Source organism: Doryrhamphus excisus, linkage group LG8, assembly GCF_037039965.1.
Source record: "Doryrhamphus excisus strain RoL-2023G ecotype Guam linkage group LG8, RoL_Dexc_Guam_v1.1, whole genome shotgun sequence".
Lineage (NCBI taxonomy): Eukaryota > Metazoa > Chordata > Actinopteri > Syngnathiformes > Syngnathidae > Doryrhamphus > Doryrhamphus excisus.
The window spans coordinates 13,657,165-13,677,502 of record NC_136364.1 but is presented as its reverse complement, the minus strand read 5'-3'; the positions used below and the strand labels follow the sequence as shown (position 1 = coordinate 13,677,502).

Here is a 20,338-nt window from a genome sequence, read left to right as displayed (position 1 = left end):
GTGACGACAAAACCACATTTTCACCCAATGTCATGCCCCCTACACACCATCTATCCCAAGCTCGATGACTACTATACACACTACACTTGGACCGCATGCAGCAATCCACTCAGTTTTATGAAACTCGGAAACGTCCAGCAAAAATGGGATTATGTGATTTCGGCGGAAATCTGGAGGAGCAGTTTGCTACAGTACATTTCTGTGCCACGTCGATGTCATACCTGATAGATCCTGTTTAGGTGTGCCTGTAGGGAGAAAATGTAGTGCATGTAATGGACTCACTCCACAATAGCTCCGTGAAGTACACCATATCTCACAAGGTTTTCCCCCTCATTACCCAACCATAGCCGGGCTACATGAGGGATTGTGAGGATACGGTAGGCAGGTGTTCAATGTTTTTATAGTTTCCCCATAAAATCTTATGGGGAAATATTACCAGACAAGCATACAGTTGTGTCAAGGATGTCATGGAAAACAAAAAGCTATCTTTTCACAACAGTAGTGCAAGGGCATTTTAAAAACATATCTGCAGTACAGTAGATCCCCGTTTTACAGGAGTTTTCACACCCTGCGACTGGCCGAAAAATTAGTCACTGAAACGCCCGTGAATCTGTTTGGACACTCTAGTAGTTACTCTGTAGTGACGCCTGAAACATCTGAACAGTTGTTTACTTCTATGAATCAACAAAACAACACAGGAAAATAGATTGTGATGACAAAATAATTACATTTATTGACAGATTTAGAACATAATAATATTAATCTAAAATACTGTTGTTTTGCATGTATATTAGTGAGTAAGCGTCTATTTGATACTGATGTATGTAGTCCGTGGTGCAGCTTCATCGTGTATTCCACGTGTGTTACTGTTTTTGGACGTGAAGTTGACATCTGGGTTTATAACCTCCTTCATTGCACATGAAGAACCTTCTCAAGCAAGTTTAAGTTTGCCTCGGACTTCTTTCTGTGCACGCCAAGCAAATGAGATGACTTTTCTACCAATGAATAAGCAAATTAGCAAATTACACAATGACGTGTTTTCTTACAAAGAGCGATTCAAGGGCCATTTTTTCTGTTGACCACCTCTCTGTCCCCTCCCGTTAAGTAGCAAGCAAATAGCAGAGACAAGAACACAAGGTGCATTCGCGGCCATCGGGTCTTCACGACAAAGACCTGGGCCACACTGAAAACCAATCCGTGACCTACCAATTTGTTTTCCACAAATAAAGCATTACGTTATGATCAAAAATGCAGAATGACGAATACGCGGGGATCCACTGTATACCCAGAAGTAAGAAGTAGGATGAAGATGAGAGGACATACTTCAGCATAAAATGTAAGATACTTTCAATCACAAACATGAGCAGAGCGATGGTGAATGTGATTGAAAAATGAACACTTGAGCAATCAAGTGTTCATTTTGGCAAAAACACGCTAAGAAGCAGACGGCAGTTTAATAATGGCCTCTGTATTGTCTCGGGAGAGAGGAATTTGGGTCGGGATGTTGTTTTTATTGACATTTGGGAACATTTCATTGGAATTTAATCCCAACGATGCCAGTTGAATGCAGTATTGTCGGGCTACCTCCGTGAGATCCGCCAGGCCATCTCCAGAGCTGCTAATTTAGGGGGAATTCATCGGCAATGCACAAACCTTGCAGAGTGCTGTGCCAACAAAATACCTGCAGATGATGAATACAACTCTTGAATATGTAGGTTCAAGGTACTCCATCCATATCGCTCCTTAAGACCTGACTTTTGCACATTTTGCTTTTCTCGGGGTAATTAATCAGTCAGGGTGTCCCAATTCTGTCTTGGGGGGTGTTGCTTTCTTTGTTGCTTGCTTATACGTATTTCTTTCCGTAGGTTGAAGCGTAAAAAAATCATATTGCAATGTGTAAGACATTTTAACATCACCAATCTCCAACATGGCTCCGAAAATGATTGAACCTTACCTTCCTAGTTGACTTTAGCTGGTGCTAATGCATTGTCATTCCATGAAGAATGCAAATCAGACCACCAGAGTTTTTATGAAGAAAATGACCGAGGTAAAACAATGTAAAACGACACGTCCATACTGTCTGCTGTGGCCTCCTTCTACCTGTAGTGACTCCCTTAACATTGATGCTAAACTCCAGAAAGCTGGACTGATTTATGGCTTGTTACCAGGGTTGCAACCTGAGGACATAAAAGTGTGATGGCACAGTATGTAGCGTGTATCGTAGCGTGGAGACATACTGTCAACAAAAATATGTCTTCCAAGCCTTTCCGCTTCTCTTCTTACCCGGTGTGGGCCCTTTATAGCACCCACCTGCTAAGGACCACGTGACCACGCCCTCCACGCCTCTGAAAGCTGTCTCCTACACTACATATCGAGGTTTGTGACAGTTGTGTGTTCGTGTTACCTGCTCGCCATCTGTGAAGACACGGTCACCGTAACTCCAGCTGATGGTGGGCGTCGGATCCCCTGAAGCCTCGCAAGTTAGGGTTACCTGCTCCTCCATCTCGGAGGTGCTTTGGTTCACTATGTAGGTGATCTTAGGTTTTGCTGAAAAAAAAACCAAAACAAAGTCATCACGGCCGTGCAAGTGGCGTGACAAGCACACGGAAGGCCGGAAGCTGGATTTGACGGGGGTTCAAAGACGGGATGAGGATCAGCAGTTTGACGTGCAGCTAAACTCCAATAAGCTTCCTCGTCCCGGCAGTTGCAGAAGCAAATGTATGATAACCAAGTGAGGATGCAAACATGAATGCATATGACAATTAGGCTTGCATAAGAGCTCTTGGCCTCCGTTTTATGTTTACATTGGAACTCACCGTCAAGAAGGCGCTTCGAGGGCGACACGAGCAGAGCAAAGTCAATTAAAGCGCTGCTTCTCAAGCGTGAAGTTGTTTTCCTTCCATTCTACAGAGGCTGAACACGTTTGGAATGTGATGCATTCCTACTACGTCTAATCCTGCCATTAAAATTGCATGACTGTCCACCAATAATGACTTGATGAACAAAGGTACGGCGATTTTTGTTGGGGGGTCATTACATAAATCACACATGGCACGCAATCACTTAGAAATTCAAGTCATCGCATTAAAGCAGTCTGGGCAATAGCGTACTGGGAGATCATCTGATTCTTTTGTAATGACTGGAATATGAAACACTAGAATACTATTGGGTGCTAAATCTGATGCTGAGTGGGAGAGGACAATACGGGTAGAATATTGGCGCTAGAGAAGCAATACTTTGAAGAGCTTGTGGCCGACATTGTGTTTGAATCTTGAGGATATTTGTAGGCTGGAGAAGAGAGGAGGCCAAACATTCCAGCCAAACGGCTGTGCCGTAGAATTCCTCTGAATACTCATTTCAACTGAGGAAAAAAGCGGTATTATATTTTCTACATGAGAAATACTCAAATAATATCTACCCACATCAACGTCTGTCTATCCCGACAATACGACTGTCTCTCCTCACCCACAGTACATCTCTACTACGGCTACTTTGGGTCACTTTACATACATGTACCCAACATACACTCCTGATCAGAATTTGCAAGAATTGACATTTTGCACTGTTGGATCTAGGTAGGTCCAAGGAGGTTCTAAGTATCCATCCATCCATTTTCTACACCGCTTATCCTCACTAGGGTGGGGGTATGCTGGAGCCTATCCCAGCTGACTTTGGACTGGTGGCCAGCCAGACCGGACTATGAAGGGGAGATCCTGCAGCGTTGATGATGATGTTTCTTCTTAAAACATTATTACTGAAGCCACATTTGGCCGTGCTCTTCAACTTTTCAACTTCAACATTTTTAAAAAGTGCAGTTTTCCTTTAAGATCCAACTGTGCAAAATGTCAATTCTTGCAATGTTTCGACTCATCTTAAAATGTTGATCGGGGGGGGGGGGGTATAGTAAAGAAACATTGCTGCTCACCAAATACTCTCAGACTGAGTTCCTGTTCAGTTTCACCAGCCTTGTTTTTGGCGATGCAGGTGTACTCGCCCTCATCCAGCTTGGTGACATCCATGATGGACATCTCCGAGCCGTCCTCGTTGAAGCTGTACTTCTCTCCTGCCTCAAGAACCATTTGGTTCCTGAAGGACAAACATGAAAACACACTCAAATGTCCATCATGGTGGTTCCAAGTACCTTTTATAAGAGACCAAAATGACAAGATAAAACACCGTCATCACTCAATCATTTAGTGCCGGTGGTCCATTCCTGGAAATATCATATTCCTTCCACTTTAGGAGCAGGTGTTCATCCTGAAAGAGGCATATTTTTTGTGTGTACAAATGCTGATGGACTGAGAAATGTTACTTCCACGTTACAATGAAAATGTGCAAGCGGCTCACATTAGCGGTTTCTATTCACCTGTCCTTTTATTCCTGGTTGCTATCAATAATGCAGCACAGCTGGAGGCGGAACAAATTGCTTCCAACATCTCACAATACAAAGTGCTTGGTCGGAGCAGACAAACATTCTGGCCAACGTAGGTCAAAGCAACTTTTCATTTGTTTCATGGCAGTAAGAGCAGCTGATAGTAAAGTCCCTTACTTAGTGTAGACTACAACGGATGTTTTACCATCCAACAATGATTTAATGGACCTACAATACTCTGGACAAAAGCCAGTAAGATTCTGTGTTGTGTAAAAGTCGCACAGTAGAAGGAAACCGCTACCATGGAAACGCAAGGAAACACAAGGCCTGCCTTAACAAAGGAGGAGCCTATCGGTGGCGTGCAGAACAATGTGGCTTTTGACGACACCGATCTTCAGGTTTCACTGTTTGAATGCACCTTTTGGTATAACGCCATGGAGTCTCCGTTTGCAAAGAATTAACCGTGATATATTTGATTAATAAATTACTTTAGGCTAGTGGCGGCAGGGGTTAAATGGCGTGTGTTTACATCGGTATGGGCAGCATAAAACGCTGATGCAACATCCCTAATACATATACGTGTGTGTATGTAGAGATATTTTTCATACAATAAGCTTTCAAAAAGAGGTTCCTGCACACTGTGTTGCTCTCATTCATCAGTTTATTCAGGTAATGTTTCGGTCCGTTTGTCCGTCAGACATATTAAAATATGTTTTAATATGTTTAAAACATATATCAATGTTTTTATGGTTTCCGCATAAAATATGTTTTACAAATGACTTTGTATCATATCACCTCGTACTTCGGTATGAGGTACATTATTTAAAAAAAAAACATAATAAAAAGAAATTAAAAAAACCTTAAACTGTATTATGGAAAGCAGGAAGTGAACAAATGTAACAGTTACTGATTGTAAAAGTACCAGATGGAGGGGTAGGATTTAATAAGCTTTGCTTCTTCCTACTCCTTTTGGACATGTGGAACTGTGAACTGATTATGAGATGCACTCAATTGTAATCTTATGCATGTTCAAATGAAATTACCATTACCATTACCAAAATATGTTTTAATATTTCTGATGATGGTCAAACGGAACGAAATGTTACCTGAATAAACTGATGAATGAGAGCGACACAGCGTGCGGGAACCTCTTTTTGAACGCTTCCTATGCGCCTGTGAATCTTCAGGTGTGCTGAGACTCTGCATTCACTCTTGATATAATAAGCTATATAAGCTGCAGGACAAGCCAAACCGTGGAAGACAGTGTAATACATACATAGAAGTACAGAATCAACAGTAAGGTTTGTAGGAGTACCTTGTCCAGGTCACCATGGGTTCAGGGTAGCCATCAACTGCACAAGTCAACATGGCGGACTGGCTCACATCTGCGGTTGCATTCACCTCTGACTGCCACACTCTGATGGTCGGGAGCACTGAGGCACACACGGATAGATAAATGATGTCATGAAAGTAGGTTGGAAATAAGAAGTCTTATTTTCGGCACACCCGGCCCCCCCAGCTCAGCAGACAACACGTCTTTGCATTGGCCCCTCGTGCTACACACTTGCTGCAGGCAATTGGTTGCACATACGTAGATGCTGCGCCTCTGAGGACGAGCACATTGCCTTCATCACCATCATCATCCACACCTGTCACGTCCAAACACGTGCACAAAAGACACAAACAGGAAGTAGCGAAAGGGATCCTCACCATTCACAACGACTTTGATAACCCGCAAATCAATCTCGCCACGGGCCATCAAGCGTCCCTCGCAGGTGTACGAGCCCTCATCGGTCTTTTTTATGCCGCGGATTTGAAGGTGGTTGTTGCTCAGCACCCTAAAGCGAACTGATGGGAGAGATAAAAGCGTTGGTGAGGCTGGTGAAGTAAACATCAAACATCATGAATACCGCTGTCAGCTTTATGCTGCACATCAACTGCTTTCATATCTGAAGCCTTTTTGGGGGGCATTACAATCGTTGCCTAACCAGATATATGCACACGTTAAAAAGACAGAAAACCGTGGCCCACAAAACATCTTGAATTTGATGAAATGTTGACCAAATAAGTTCAGTCGTGTCATCGAAAACATGCTTGTTACCACCCCATGCGGCTTTGGGTTATTGTTCTGCAGCGGCAATACAATACAACAGGCGCTGTGATATTGCTCGGGGTCTGAGGTGAATAACAGAGTCAATTATATTTTCACATTCAAAATCTATTTCACAACCCCCCCCACCCCCCTACCCCCACACCCTTTTTTGAGAGAGTAAAAGTGAGACTGCGTGAGGGCACAGTCAGTCACCAATTCCTGGTACATTTGCATACGAAACTGTCAGGGGGAGTTCTTGTCCACTTTCGAAATGCTACATCAAGACACTATCACTAATATGTGCAATATTAAGGACTCTAAATGCAATATACTAAGTTATATGTGAAGTATTTCTATAATGCATATTAACTCACTAGCAAGATCTCAGTGTATAGACCGGTCACATCTCGTTTCATATTATCTACATACTGTATTGTATATAACTCTGGGATTTTGTTAATACTTGGGTTGTTTATAGTGTTTATTTTTCTATATTGTGTATTTTGTACTGCTTAACTGATTCTGTACTCTTGCTGCTGTGCAATGCAAATTTCCCCACTGAGGGGCGAATAAAGGCATATCTTATCTTATCTTATCTTATCTTATCTTATCATTTACAAATCGGTACAACTCTGTACATCTTGGTTACATATACTAGTACATATCGTATTGCATGCATTGGAAATAGTGGCTTTGTGCTCGCCCTGTCACCCCCTGCTGTTACGATATATTTCTGTTTTACCGTCACATGGTGTCTTTCGAGATGGTATGCGTAACATTTGCTTCCAGGCATAAGATCCTGTTAGACCAAATAGTCTTTTCTCAAACCTGTGCTTTCCAAATGGAGTCATTCCCCAGCCTGACAGTCAAACACCAAGCTGAGTTTCATTCCTTCTGTTAGCAGTGTGTCTGTCTACGCAGCCGCATCGAAAAGCTTACCATCTTTTTCAAACTGTATTTTGGCCCCCTTGTACTTCCAGAGGACGGTGGGCGGGGGCGAGCTGATGACATCACATACGATTACGGCCATGTCTCCTTCGGTGAACTCCTGAGGCGACGGCGCATTTGTGAAGGTAATTCTCTCTAAAATAATAATAAAAAGACAATGCCAAAACTGTTAAACAGCCTTTCACTTTCACTTGAGTGCATCAAGAAGCTTATCAACATCTGTCCCTGAGTGTGTATGTTGAAGAATGTACAATTCATTCGCTAAACATCTTAAACTAAAGTCTGTCCATCTATAAAAACTGCTTCTTGGAGGCACACAAAGCTCATTAGCATTAAAGCTACAGACACAAAGCGCTGTCAAGCGACTACAAACACTTTTTAATGCTCTGAATTCCGATTTTGGGAAACAATATTCTTGGTTGCTGAAAAATAGCATCAATGGGATCTTTAGATGAGGTCATGTTGAACACATTTAGAGCTGAAGTGAAGTTTCCTTTGGAGGATTTCTTCCACCTAAAGCTAATTTTGGTAGCTTCATTCTGCCATGTAATTTAATCAATTTCCTCCAACTCACTAAATTTACTAGAGTGGACGCTACAGTAAAGAAACTAACACGCTGATTGATGGAGTTTGCTGGTGGCACTGAGGCGGCACGGCGACCTTAAAACACTCGACTCGGGTCAAATGTTGCACACTCGCATTGAGCTGTAATCTTATCTCATGACGGGCAGTAGATTAAAAAGATGGAACTGCCTTGTAACAGCCAGCGCCTACAGGTGGAAATAATAATTGGCGTTGGAGAAGATAGTGTTTCGGTACCCACAGGCCGTGACATTGCGGGGAGGAGAGCGTCTGACAACGTCAGTCGCTTTTGTCATGCCCGACAACAACAACAACAGCAGTTTGAATATTGAACTTTTTAAGCAGCAGACTATGTAAATAGATTCTTCGCTGTTATAGGCACGGCTGCATGGCCACCTCCGTGAAATCTAAAACAAGCAGAAAGAAAAGTTGTACTTGGAGTTTTGTCTGATGGACATTTACTAATGCACGGTATTCATGGAAAATAAAAGACATTCATCACAGGAGCCGCAAAACAGACAGGATCATTAAGCAGCCTTCTAATGGTCTTCCGACCATCTATCGAAGTGATGAAAAATCCATTGTCTAGCGAAAACGAGAGTAATGTGTTGCCCTAGAGCAGTCAATAAAATACTACAAGTTTAATAAACAACATATTCATGTTTCCATATATATATATTTTATATACGCTGCGTTGTTTGTGTGGAAAATACTTACGGAATATTTTGACGTTAACTGTTGACTCCCCTTGCTGATCGCCGTTGGTGGCAACGCACTTGTACGTCCCCGCGTTCTCCGTGCCGGCTCTGTACAGTGTGAGCGTGGACGACGACTCATCGTTTCGGGTCACTGTGACGTCGGGTCTGTTGGCTTCTATCCGGTCCCCACTCGGTCCGAACCAGTCTATGTGCTTCGCCACACCGGTAACTGAGAGCAGAGTGGGGGGAGAGAGAAAAACAAAAACCCAAAAACACTTATCTATAATGTATGTAGAAAGTAGTAAAGCAGAGCCAATCAGTTCCCCCAGACTGGATCTTGCTGACGTTGGCGTCTCCTTTATGCATGAAACCCTGCGGTTGATGGGCCCCCCCAAACTCAGGGCCCACCAGCGCTGGCGGTGTGACTCAGCAACAGAAAATGATAATTACATAACTTTGCACACAACGATTGAATTACAGTTGTTTCTGGTGATTACATTTGTTTACTGAAAATAGATTTGTTGGAATTACGTATGTTTCGGATTTCAGATACGGTGGGCTGATTTACTTCACCCTTTTCTGTGCTGGTGATGTGTGCAGAGTGAACAGCAGGAATTTGATCCTTAACAAAACACGGTTAATGTTTCAAGTGTACTGGGTCCTCGGGTTACAAACAAATTCTGTTGCTACGATGCGTTGTGGGTCAAATTTTGGTGTTGGAACTCATACCTAAATTTACGCTTTAATACATAGCTGTATGGCAGCTGAGTGCAAAACTACAAACCACAACAGACTGAGTCTTGACTGTATTTTAGTGGGTGCGGCAGGAGAACAAATGCGAGTCCAATGTCGAGAGCGGTGTGGCTGGTGTGAGCCGCAGCGTCTTCTTCTTCCGCTCTAACTCATTCTTGAGCAAGTCTCGCATTCATTCATAACCACGAAACACCAGAAACCCAGGACCACCGGTATTGTTGTGTGGTCTGTAATGTCAGAGCAAACTTACCTTCACACATGAAGAATTTGGACTCCCCGAGGCTAATCTCACCATGGCTGGGTGTGATCTGCACATCCAACGAAACTAGAGAAGAACACAGACAAACATGTCAACATTAAATAAAACCAGTTCTCATAGAAACATCTTCCACCAACAGGAACAGTAGGTTCCACCAAAGTCTACGCTTCCTGAGACTTGGAACACTAATTAAAGATTAAGTCAACCCGTGTGCTTTTTCTTCGACTTTTCTGTGAGGTCCACACAAAAGGGTATCACTTTTACTGGGTGAATGTCCCTCCATAGTCTTTTATTCTAACAGCTGTGAAATCAGTCCTGGAGTCTCAAATACAGTTTAGAATTGAGTTTAAACTGGACAAAGATTGCAATGCTAGCACTTACACTATGTACTATGTCCATTTAAAACATATAGTATATAGACATAACCACCACCTACACTATGTACTATGTCCATTTAAGACATATAGTATATAAACATAACCACCACCTACACTATGTACTATGTCCATTTAAGACATATAGTATATATAGTATATAGACATAACCACCACCTACACTATGTACTATGTCCATTTAAGACATATAGTATATATAGCCCTAAAAATAACCACCACTATTTGGATGTATTGTGTCCATTTAAGACATATAGTATATAAACATAACCACCACTATGTACTATGTACTATGTCCATTTAAGACATATAGTATATATAGTATATAAACATAACCACCACTTACACTATGCAGGTTTTAATAGGGTTACAGTTTGATTATTTCCACCCTTTACTATCTTTACTGCTTTATTACTACTATTATTACTACTCCAGATGTACGTTGGTCCACTTGACTGACTGAAAAACTCAAATAGCCAATATCTTTGAAATGTACAAATGTAAACTTGCCGTCCCACTGATGTTTGTCCATGATTGAAGGTTTTGTTTAGTTTGAAAAAGCAGTAAAAGACATACCGTATGTGACTCCAAAAAACAATCACTTTCATAGCTGAGCTTTTCTGCCCTTCCAATAGAAACCACAAGATGATGCTTGGAAACTAATGCAGAGAGGCAAGGTGCACATTGGTAAATGCCAACAATGCATCACTGTCTAGATAGAAAAAGAGCGATTTCTCCATCTCAGGGAGAGGTCTGGTTTGAACCCTTTGGAGCTAAATTAGAACAAAGCTTCACTTGTTTCCCAAGGGGAGCAGTTAGGGTTTCCCGTGGTTAAGAAATGTAACTAAATGGGCCTGAAATCCGGCTCTATATCGTTGGGTGTCAGGGCAAGAGCGAGGGATGTTACAAAGGGCAGGAAGTTGTAAAGACAAACAGAGTCAGTGAGACGACCGAGGAACGTCATGTGGATAGATCCTTCATATGAACTTGATTTTACAAGACTATTTTAGTGTTTTAATCACAGACATGAAGCCCGACAACAGAAAGGCCCTCATCCAAGCGTCATTTAATTGTAAAAGCTGGTGAATTACTTAAAACATGAGCCAGTATCAAACTGCGTTATTTGAAACTGGTTGATTCCAGAACCTACAGTATTTTTCCTGAAGTGAGAACATCATGCAAACGCTCCAGTATTTGGTTTGGTCACATTTGATGTATAAACAGAATCCGTCTTTCTTTTAAAGCTGACATTAGACTGTCACGCTGCCAACAGAGTGTCGACTCCTACTCATCACAAACATGCCGATTCCTTATCGCCGCATGCTGACTCTATCCAGACATCCACATCCACTTGGATGTCAAATATCTGGCCTATAAGGTTCAGGGACTCTAGTTTCCCTATACAATCTACAATTGCCCTGAAACCCAGAGCAGGTCCATGGCTCAATCGCTTTATGAAGTTATGAATCAGACAGTAATTGCTCTTGCACCAAACACTCCCGTCCCATACGTTGATAAGGCTAAAGATCCACAGAAGCTTCATTCGGTCTTGTTAAAGGGCACAGACTCATTCAAAGGGGACGGGGGGAGCTAAATGACATGAAGTAACCGCCTGTCCTACAAATTTCATCTGAATGTGAATCCCCCAGAGACCCATCCATCTGAAGCCCAAGCCTGCGAGTAGACATCACATAAATGGTTAAGGAGCGAGCCCCAAGGATGTGAGCAGCCCAAATTAAAATGCCAATATTGCAGTGGAGAACATATTTATATTACTTCTAATTGGTTTTCCACCCCAATGTTCATGCTTTATGATGTTTTACAATTCCTACTGTATCCCAAAACCAAAGGGTACAGTTGTAAGGGTGTTGATGATGGCATCCGGAAGCATTGCTGGGGGGGGGGGGGGGGCAAAGACCACACCCCAGGTTTGTTAGGAACCTGTTTTCAAAAGCTGCCGTACCATTGAGTGGTAGCACGGATGTTAAGTAAAAGTAAAGTACAAAAAAAGTAAAATCATCTACTGTTTACAGTTTCCTACCTGTGTGACCTGCGACTAACCACTCGTCCAACGAGCAGCCAACTGATAAACTCATTCATTCATTCATTTTCTACCGCTTTTTCCTCACGGGGGTCGCGGTGGGTGCTGGAGCCTATCCCAGCTGTCACAGGGCACATATAGACAAACAACCATTCACACTCACATTCATACCTATGGACAATTTGGAGTCGCCAATTAACCTAGCATATTTTTGGAATGTGGGAGGAAACCGGAGTACCCGGAGAAAACCCACGCATGCACGGGGAGAACATGCAAACTCCACACAGAGATGGCAGAGGGTGGAATCGAACCCTGTTCTCCTAGCTGTGAGGTCTGCGCGCTAACCACTGGACTACCGTGCCGCCCAACTGATAAACTGTTAAATTAAAATAGACTAAAATGAACATTGTTCGCTGCATATGATGTTTTACAATAAAAGGATCAACTATCAACCAAGTAGAACCACACCCTGATGGGTGTTGTGTTTTCATGTTAAGTGCTACAATGACAATATCGCTGTAGCTAGGTTAATATGCAGGTCCATTATGTAATGGAACACTAGCACTGTAGCACGGTGTAGAACACTGGGAATGATGGGCAAAATTCCCCAAAAAGTGCACTTCCCCTTTAAGGGGTTAGGTATGTGTAGGTTAGTAACCTATCATATATAGGTTACGTTAGTATTTGCACCAAAAATCAAGGACAAAATTGGCTTTAATCTGCCAGGCTACAAAGCACGAGCAAACAAAGTAGTTGAAGTAGAAAACCCTCCAGTTTGATTACACTCCACTAAAGAGCTAGTGGGAAAGCAACCTTGGTAATTATGGATGCAGAATGTTTTATCATCATTTCAAGCTCCTAAAGCCAACCAAATGATCAATCAACCTCGGGATGCGGGCCATCATCATTTCAACCAGATTTGAAAGACTTTGTGTGTCGTTGTTGCTGGAGCTCCAGAAGGAAATGGAACATCTGACATTTGGAATTCTTCTGTGATTTAACATTTACCGTGGCTGTGGGCAATGTCATATTTGTATGCAGCATGATCATTTACCACACGGAGACAGCTTGCAGTGTCAATAATTTATGTTTGTGTTTGTCACTGTGGCGTCAGATTTAGGGCAGCACACCCACCCATCCATCCATCGTCTAAGCCGCTTATCCTCGGGCAGCATACAGTAAAGGTATATTCCTAGTAGCACGGCCAGCGAGCCACTTCCTCGTATGAAAGCCACACTGGAGGGCTTGCTCACAGTTTATGATCCTGATCCTGTCTATGGCACCGATCCTGATCTAAATATTGACACCAGTTAGTAAGTTGTAAAAATGTATCTTTTGTCCATTTGGATCTTCAGGACATTCTAAGTAGAGCTTCAAAATGCAAAAAGAAAAAATGGCAGTAAGGCCAAAATATGTTTGGGTAAGCAATTTATTGCAAACAATCTGAAATTGGCTGTTGGTCAGCTGATGAAAAGTTGGAGAAAACTCTGACACTTAAATGGTTGGTTGCAATGCTTACTCACCCCATTTCTTCATTTTCATGCTCTACGTCAGGGGTCTCAAACTCAATTTACCTGGGGGCCACTGGAGCTAGGGTCTGGGCGAGGCTGGGCCGCATTAGATTTTCCAAAAAAAAAAAAAACGCATTTATTACAAACAGAAAAATATACAAACCTTTTCAGTGCTTTGGTTCCGATTTTCTACAATAAAAGCTCTGATAAAACATTCCACTGTTCTCAAATATCTTAATTTTTATTTTTCTGCACAAAATAAGTTGAAAAATAAATAAACAAATCAAGAATAAAGAAAATCAATCAATCAGTAATAAATAAATATAATAATAATAATAAAACGGCAAATAATAAAAACTTAAGAAACCACATACTATAGTTGGTGGGTAGACAAATTATTTTTTCAGATTAAAATTAACAAAGCATTATTAGAGCCCTGTAGACATGACAAAACACGACTATAGTCACATTTATACTTTTTTTATTTACAACATATTGCGCAACTGCAGGGTCTTGAGACACATGCTAACTCGCAAACTAGAGAGCTAGCAACCTAAACGGTAGCCTTCAAGTTATTTCCTTTAAACTTAAATAGCCAAAAACTTACCACTTCCACACGGATAGGGAGGATAACTATTAACAGTTATTTAACCTTTAACATGAACATTAATCAAACGTAATAATTTTTTCTGGGTACATGATACCATACAGCATCCATATCAAACTTGCGTGGGCCGCACTAACATTAAACTTTCATATTAAGGCGGGGGCCTCAAACTGTGTCGTGCGGGCCACATTTGGGCCACGGGCCGCGTGTTTGAGACCCCTGCTCTACGTACAACGTACTTAGGTGTGTGTTAGGTGTGTGTTACATGATGTGAGACTGGAGGTTTACTTCATCCATCAAAATGGATGGTCTGAGTGACAGCAATCGGCAGGTGGTTCTTAAATATTCACAAATAGTGTCTCAACCTATCCTTTCTGGCTGGTATCTTGAAATTCAGGTTCCCCACAGGAAAGCACTGACTTTTCTTCTGTCACGTTGAAGGTAAGCGATAAGAGCAAGTGCACCCTAGCTTACATTGGGATGCCTTTCAGGGATGCGGGGCGGCCCTGTTCTGCACTGTCTACACTTATCTTAGAAGGAACACCTCAGGTGCTGCAGTCTTAGCTGTAGCACCACCAGACTTTGTTTTTCATATGAGATTATGCTCATTTTCTATTCCGCCGGCGTACGGCACACACACACGCTTGATCTTCAAGGCCAGCAAGATGACAGGAACAGTTAAACTATCATTAACTGGGTAAAAAAGAGAAGGATCAAAATGGCCATCAGATGATGCTGGGCTAGCTGCAAAGAATACATCAATGCTACTAAATTTGCATTGTCATTTTCCAGAGACGACTTCATTGTATCCAAAATAAATGCTTATTTTGGGGGGGTGGTGGACATTCTTTTAATACCCTTTGAAATGATTCATCTGTGCGTGTTTGCTTCGCCGCTTTGCTCTGCGACAGAAGCTTGACTAATAAATGCTTTTTTATTTTTCATGAAAAATGTAGCAGTTCTGTAAAAATTGATGTTTTTGTACATCACTGCCATGTAATAATCTCTTGGAAGACTTGTCGGCTGAGCCGTGAGAAGAAAATACACACCTGATAGAGCGACGTCTATGTCTTCTTTGTATCACTAATTACGGCTTTGGAATCATTTCATCGTAAAAAGGGAAACATGTCAAGGAAGTACCACAGCTAAACAGCAGGGATTTCATATTTCATTGTGCACAGACAAACATCGGACGTTGACCCTCTCAGTAATTGTATGGAGGCCAGAAGAGAGCACCGTTGTTTAAAAGACAATCAATTATCAAACAGCTTGTTTTTGTCATTTGCTGGCTCCAAGGAATTAGGCTTGTATTTGCTTGCTACTCATGCCTCTCAACCGCAGTTATACTCACATCTACCAGTTGCTATGGAAACCACTTTCTCTCTCTCTCTCTCTCTCTCTGCTTCTCTCACCCATTCCCTTGGTGGTCCTAAGCGATGTGGCGGTGTGATGGTTCAACATCCACACAGGTTGCCCACTACATTTTCCAAACAAATGATTCAAGGCCAGTTCCATTATGCCAAGAAAGCTCAGGATGCCCAAATTGAACATCAACCATTCGTGTCAGCGTCAGCATGCGCAATCGCCTGCTAGGCTGCATCCATAGCGTCCTATAGCCCCCCGAGATAAGGATGGCACCCCCGGGTCGTGAAATACCTCTTTTACAATTCAACAGTACAAAATGCAAACAAATATATTCCCGTATATATCCAAATCACAATAGGCTAACATATATGGTGGGGTGAAAAGTATATGCCCCTTCCTGGTTTTGTTTTTGTAAATGTTTCACATCATCAAACAGGTGTAAAAAAAAAATAATCAGGGAGGAGGCAACACTATTTCACGCCACCATATACGTATATAAATACACATATGTATTTAGGCTGGATACTGGAGCTCATCCTCAGTCGTCACCTCAATACGACTGGGACCGGCATGTCCACACCTTGAAAGGATGCAATGGCCGCTTTCATATTTGATAAAGATATGCTAACAAGCTAACGATGTATTTCCATAAAATAATTCCTCTGTTTTGTTATGTAGCTGAACAGCTGAACAAGCCAATTATTAATATGCAGTTTGCTCTTTTTCTCCTCTTTTTTGCAGTTTTTTTTCTAATATTTAAACTTTGTTCTTAAATAACTTTTCGGAATGTTATGACTTACAAATAACATATTTGTCTTTAATATTTAATGTACGCAAGCTATTTTTCCTCTTAAAATTACAAGTCTGTCGTCTTAAAATCTGTATGTCTTTTTTCTTGTTAGAATACAATAATAACAATTACAATGACAATAATAATAATAATAATATATATATACTAATACTAATATAATACTTATACTAATATAATAATAATAATTTATCATTTTTCTTCTCATAATTATGAATCTCACAATTCACACAACATTTCGACTTTCTCCGAAAATTAAAGCAGGTTTTTTTTCCATTTCAGTTTTTTTTTATACATTTTCAAACAATTTAGATATACTTGATTTAACTTAACTAACAAAATGATTTCTGATATGATGTTGTTTTCTTTTGGAATGGGCTGCTGGGCAGGCTGGGAGATTGGAACATCTCTGTGTGGAGTTTGCACATTCTCCCTGAGCGTGCGTAGGATCTTCTCTTCTTCGGGTACTCCGGCTTTCTCACACATTCCCAAAATATGCATACTACGTTAGCTGGAGACTCTATGCTATCCATACTGTGGGTGTGGAAGCGAGTGTGAGTTTGTCTATATGTGCTCTGCAATTGGCTGGCTACCAGTCCACAGTGGACCTGCATCTCCCCCCAAGACAAAAACCCCTGTCAATCAAGCAGAGATTTCAACCTGACAAACAAGCTATTCAGGATTCCTTATTAATAAAGTATATCAAATATTTTTGTAGTCAGAGCATAGAAAACCTGTCAAGTCCTTCTAAATAAAGTTTTTATCATTATTAGAGCCCTCTAAATAAGTGAAAACCCTTCTAGTCAAGAGTCAAGAAGCCATTTACTCTTGCTTGTGTGTTACGGCGTTTTATTAGGGATTATTATATGAAATGACCTCGTATTGCAGTAACATGACTGACACCCAGTGACTAGTGTAGAATGTTATGTCATTCACAAAGTCTTTCAAGGCCCTATATTCGTACTTGAGTTCATTTAGCCGTTTTATGTTTCACTTTAAGCAAAAAGTATATCCACTTTGCTTCAACAGGCACTAATAGGCCATAATACCACATAACCGTGTACTAATATTACCATAGAACAGAAAACCCTGAGAATGAACTAGTATGTAGCACATTTACTTCCATACGTAAGCCGCCAGACCAAGGTGTACTGTAGAGAGTAGAAGTACTGCCAACCAGTCCTATCTTGGTGGAAGCCTTTCCGGGCTTCTCTGTGAACACGTGACGTGTCAAACAACATTGCACTCCACTTCGGCTGTGGAGAAGACTTCCCTCCCTTCCTCCCTCCCTCATTGAAGCCATTTCATGTAAATGCCCCCCCCCCCAGCGTGTGCCTCAGCCGTGTATCACAGCACCAGAGGCCCAGAAGATGGAAGCACGGCGTCTGCGGCCCATCATGCTGTGTCCTCCTGTAATGACCCCGTCAGGGGATGGAGGGGGGGATAAAAGACCACATTAAAAAACGGAATTAGCACACCTTCGCAAAAGGCAAAATAAAAGTGCAGAAGCATAAGGAGTGATTACTTGTGGAAATGCTATCTCTGCTAACACCGGCCACCATCACCACCATTACATTTGCCATTCTTCCCAGTGCTGCCGTAAAACAGCACAACATTTGCAACATTTGCAGCCTGAAAATGACGTGCATGTGCAGTCAAATGGAAAAATTGCAGGAGGTGCAATTAGGGTTGCGGCAACGACTTAAAAACAAGAATGGGGGGGTCTGTGTGGCCTGAACAATGACTGAAATGTCAACATCTTTGCTAACACAATGAAGCACTACAGACACACTCGGGAGGTAAAAAAAAGCAAAATCTTCCAGACTAATCGTGATGAAGGATCCCTCGTGGTTCCCCTTCCCAGCTCGTCACGACACGTTCCCACAGAAAAGCAAAGCCTGTCCTGCTTGGCTGCTGCGGGATAAAGCCGTGCAGGGCTTGATAGGACTAACACACGTCCACTTGCTACACGGGGGGGGGGACTTTATGGGGGTAATAACTACTAGAATAACAAAGAGGCAAAACAGGGGGGGGGGCGTGAGGGAGTGGCAGAGGCGGGGGGGGGGCAATAACCACTCAAACACAAGTAGACCAAGACAAGACATCACCAAGGTCTGGCCCATGGACACACAGAGAGCTGTGTCTCTCTGTGTCCATGGGCCAGGCAGACAAGCTGGGACGAGCCGGATAAGGCAGGGGGGGGCTATGTGAGGGAATGCACCATTGCAGATAGAGCCAGACAGACAGAAATATGGGGGGGCATCACTTGAGTGCTCATCATGGTGTGTGTGTGTGCGGGGTGGGCAGCAACTGGTGGGGCTACCACCCCTGAATGGAGGAGTATGGCGCTGACCCGCTAGAGATTAGGGTGCACTGTAATTGGTGCTGACCCGCCAGAGATTAGGGTGCACTGTAATTGGATTGGAGTGTGAATGAAAATATAATCTGTCTCAGCAAGGTTAGCGCCGGGGACAATTAGCACGTGTGCATGACAATGGCGGTTCGACAAGCTGTGCTCCTGGAGCCCATCACGGACAGGTACACAATAGCCAGCATTCTTATGTTATTTATATTATATATATGGATTATGTACATGTTGCTTCATATATATATATATATATATATATATATATATATATATATGGATTATATACACGTTTCTTTATATATATGGATTATATACACGTTTCTTTATATATATGGGCTATGTACACGTTGCTAGGGGCTCTGGACAATCCATGTATCCAGGAAGGAAGTTCCGCTAATGCTTGAAATGACCAGAATACACCACAATACTGCATTATAGTATGTTATCATGAATGTGCCTCTTACTACATGGGCAGAGCATACTGTATAAATACTCTACGAATGCTGTATAAATACTCTACGAATGCTGTACAAATACTGTATATACTGTATAAATACTGTATGTACTGTATAAATACTGTAAAAATGACTAGAAGGCTTTATAGGCCAAATAGGTGTATCCCATTATATTGCATATTTAGCCACCTCATGCTAGCAGTTTGTCAATATTTAAAACAAACTGAAAAGAGACACGAGTTGCATTTTATTCCCTTCCTCAAATTGCTGTTTTTATTTGTGGAGAATATAATTGTATTTTTTTCATTAGATGACAATTTTTTTCTCTTATATTTGTCTTGACGACACAAAACACAAAACTCACTAAGGTCGTGGGGGTATGCTGGAGCCGCGAGAGGCGGGGGGGGCAGCCAACGGCAAGCCTTCTGAAAACATTCCAAAAATCAATAATCAAGTTTTAAATCAAAGCCTTTATGCCCTCATCTCCGAGCTGTGCGTTTTACAACATAATAGCGCTGGATACAAGTCGGGTGTTTTTATGGCTTGGTGTCTCCCAGCAGATGTGCTATAATACAGCAACAGCAATAATGCTAGCGGCAGTATCGCAGACCGAAAAAGCTTCATTGTTCCGTACATTTACAGTGTCCGCATCGTTCAAAACCTCATTGTTGAATTACTAATGTGAAGGATAGCCAGAGTACTTCTACTTCCAAAGTGGCATTCTGTCTTCTGGTTCACCAAGGCATGAATACTGACACTGATACTGAAGGGTTGCTCCTCCTCTAAATAATCTCCAATACTGAAGGCTTGCTCCTCCTCTAAATAATCTCCAAGACAAGGATCTTTAGCTACCCAACCATGCAATTGCTTCAGTGTTGCTGTCACCTGGATTTACTGTTTCCTTTTCATGTGGACGTGCAATAAATCTCCTCGTTGGCAAATCGGCCTCTTGCAGTCCATTTCCAAATAAATCTCTTTGACCATAGCACAGGAGTAATCCGCTCCGCTAAGAAGCTAATTTGCTATAGCATCAGTCCCTCTAGGATTTGGTGAGCTTTTATTGTGATTGTTGCCGCCTTAAATGTCT

The 20,338-nt window shown here is 41.9% G+C and overlaps 1 protein-coding gene across 7 annotated transcripts in view; it reads right to left on the bottom strand.

The window, feature by feature from the left end:
- Positions 1-20,338, bottom strand: part of ncam1b (neural cell adhesion molecule 1b) — a 63,741-nt gene that overhangs the window by 30,831 nt on the left and 12,572 nt on the right. For 4 of the 7 annotated variants that reach the window (XM_058080146.2, XM_058080143.2, XM_058080148.2 and 1 more), the window contains exons 2-9: positions 9,696-9,770; positions 8,712-8,921; positions 7,404-7,547; positions 6,083-6,220; positions 5,688-5,805; positions 3,926-4,086; positions 2,405-2,547; positions 222-245 (exon numbers count right to left, since the gene is read on the bottom strand). In XM_058080146.2, coding sequence (XP_057936129.2) covers positions 222-245; positions 2,405-2,547; positions 3,926-4,086; positions 5,688-5,805; positions 6,083-6,220; positions 7,404-7,547; positions 8,712-8,921; positions 9,696-9,770 — 1,013 coding nt within the window. The remainder of the gene's footprint in view (positions 1-221; positions 246-2,404; positions 2,548-3,925; positions 4,087-5,687; positions 5,806-6,082; positions 6,221-7,403; positions 7,548-8,711; positions 8,922-9,695; positions 9,771-20,338) is intronic. The other 3 variants (XM_058080144.2, XM_058080145.2, XM_058080149.2) reach the window with 1 other exon arrangement.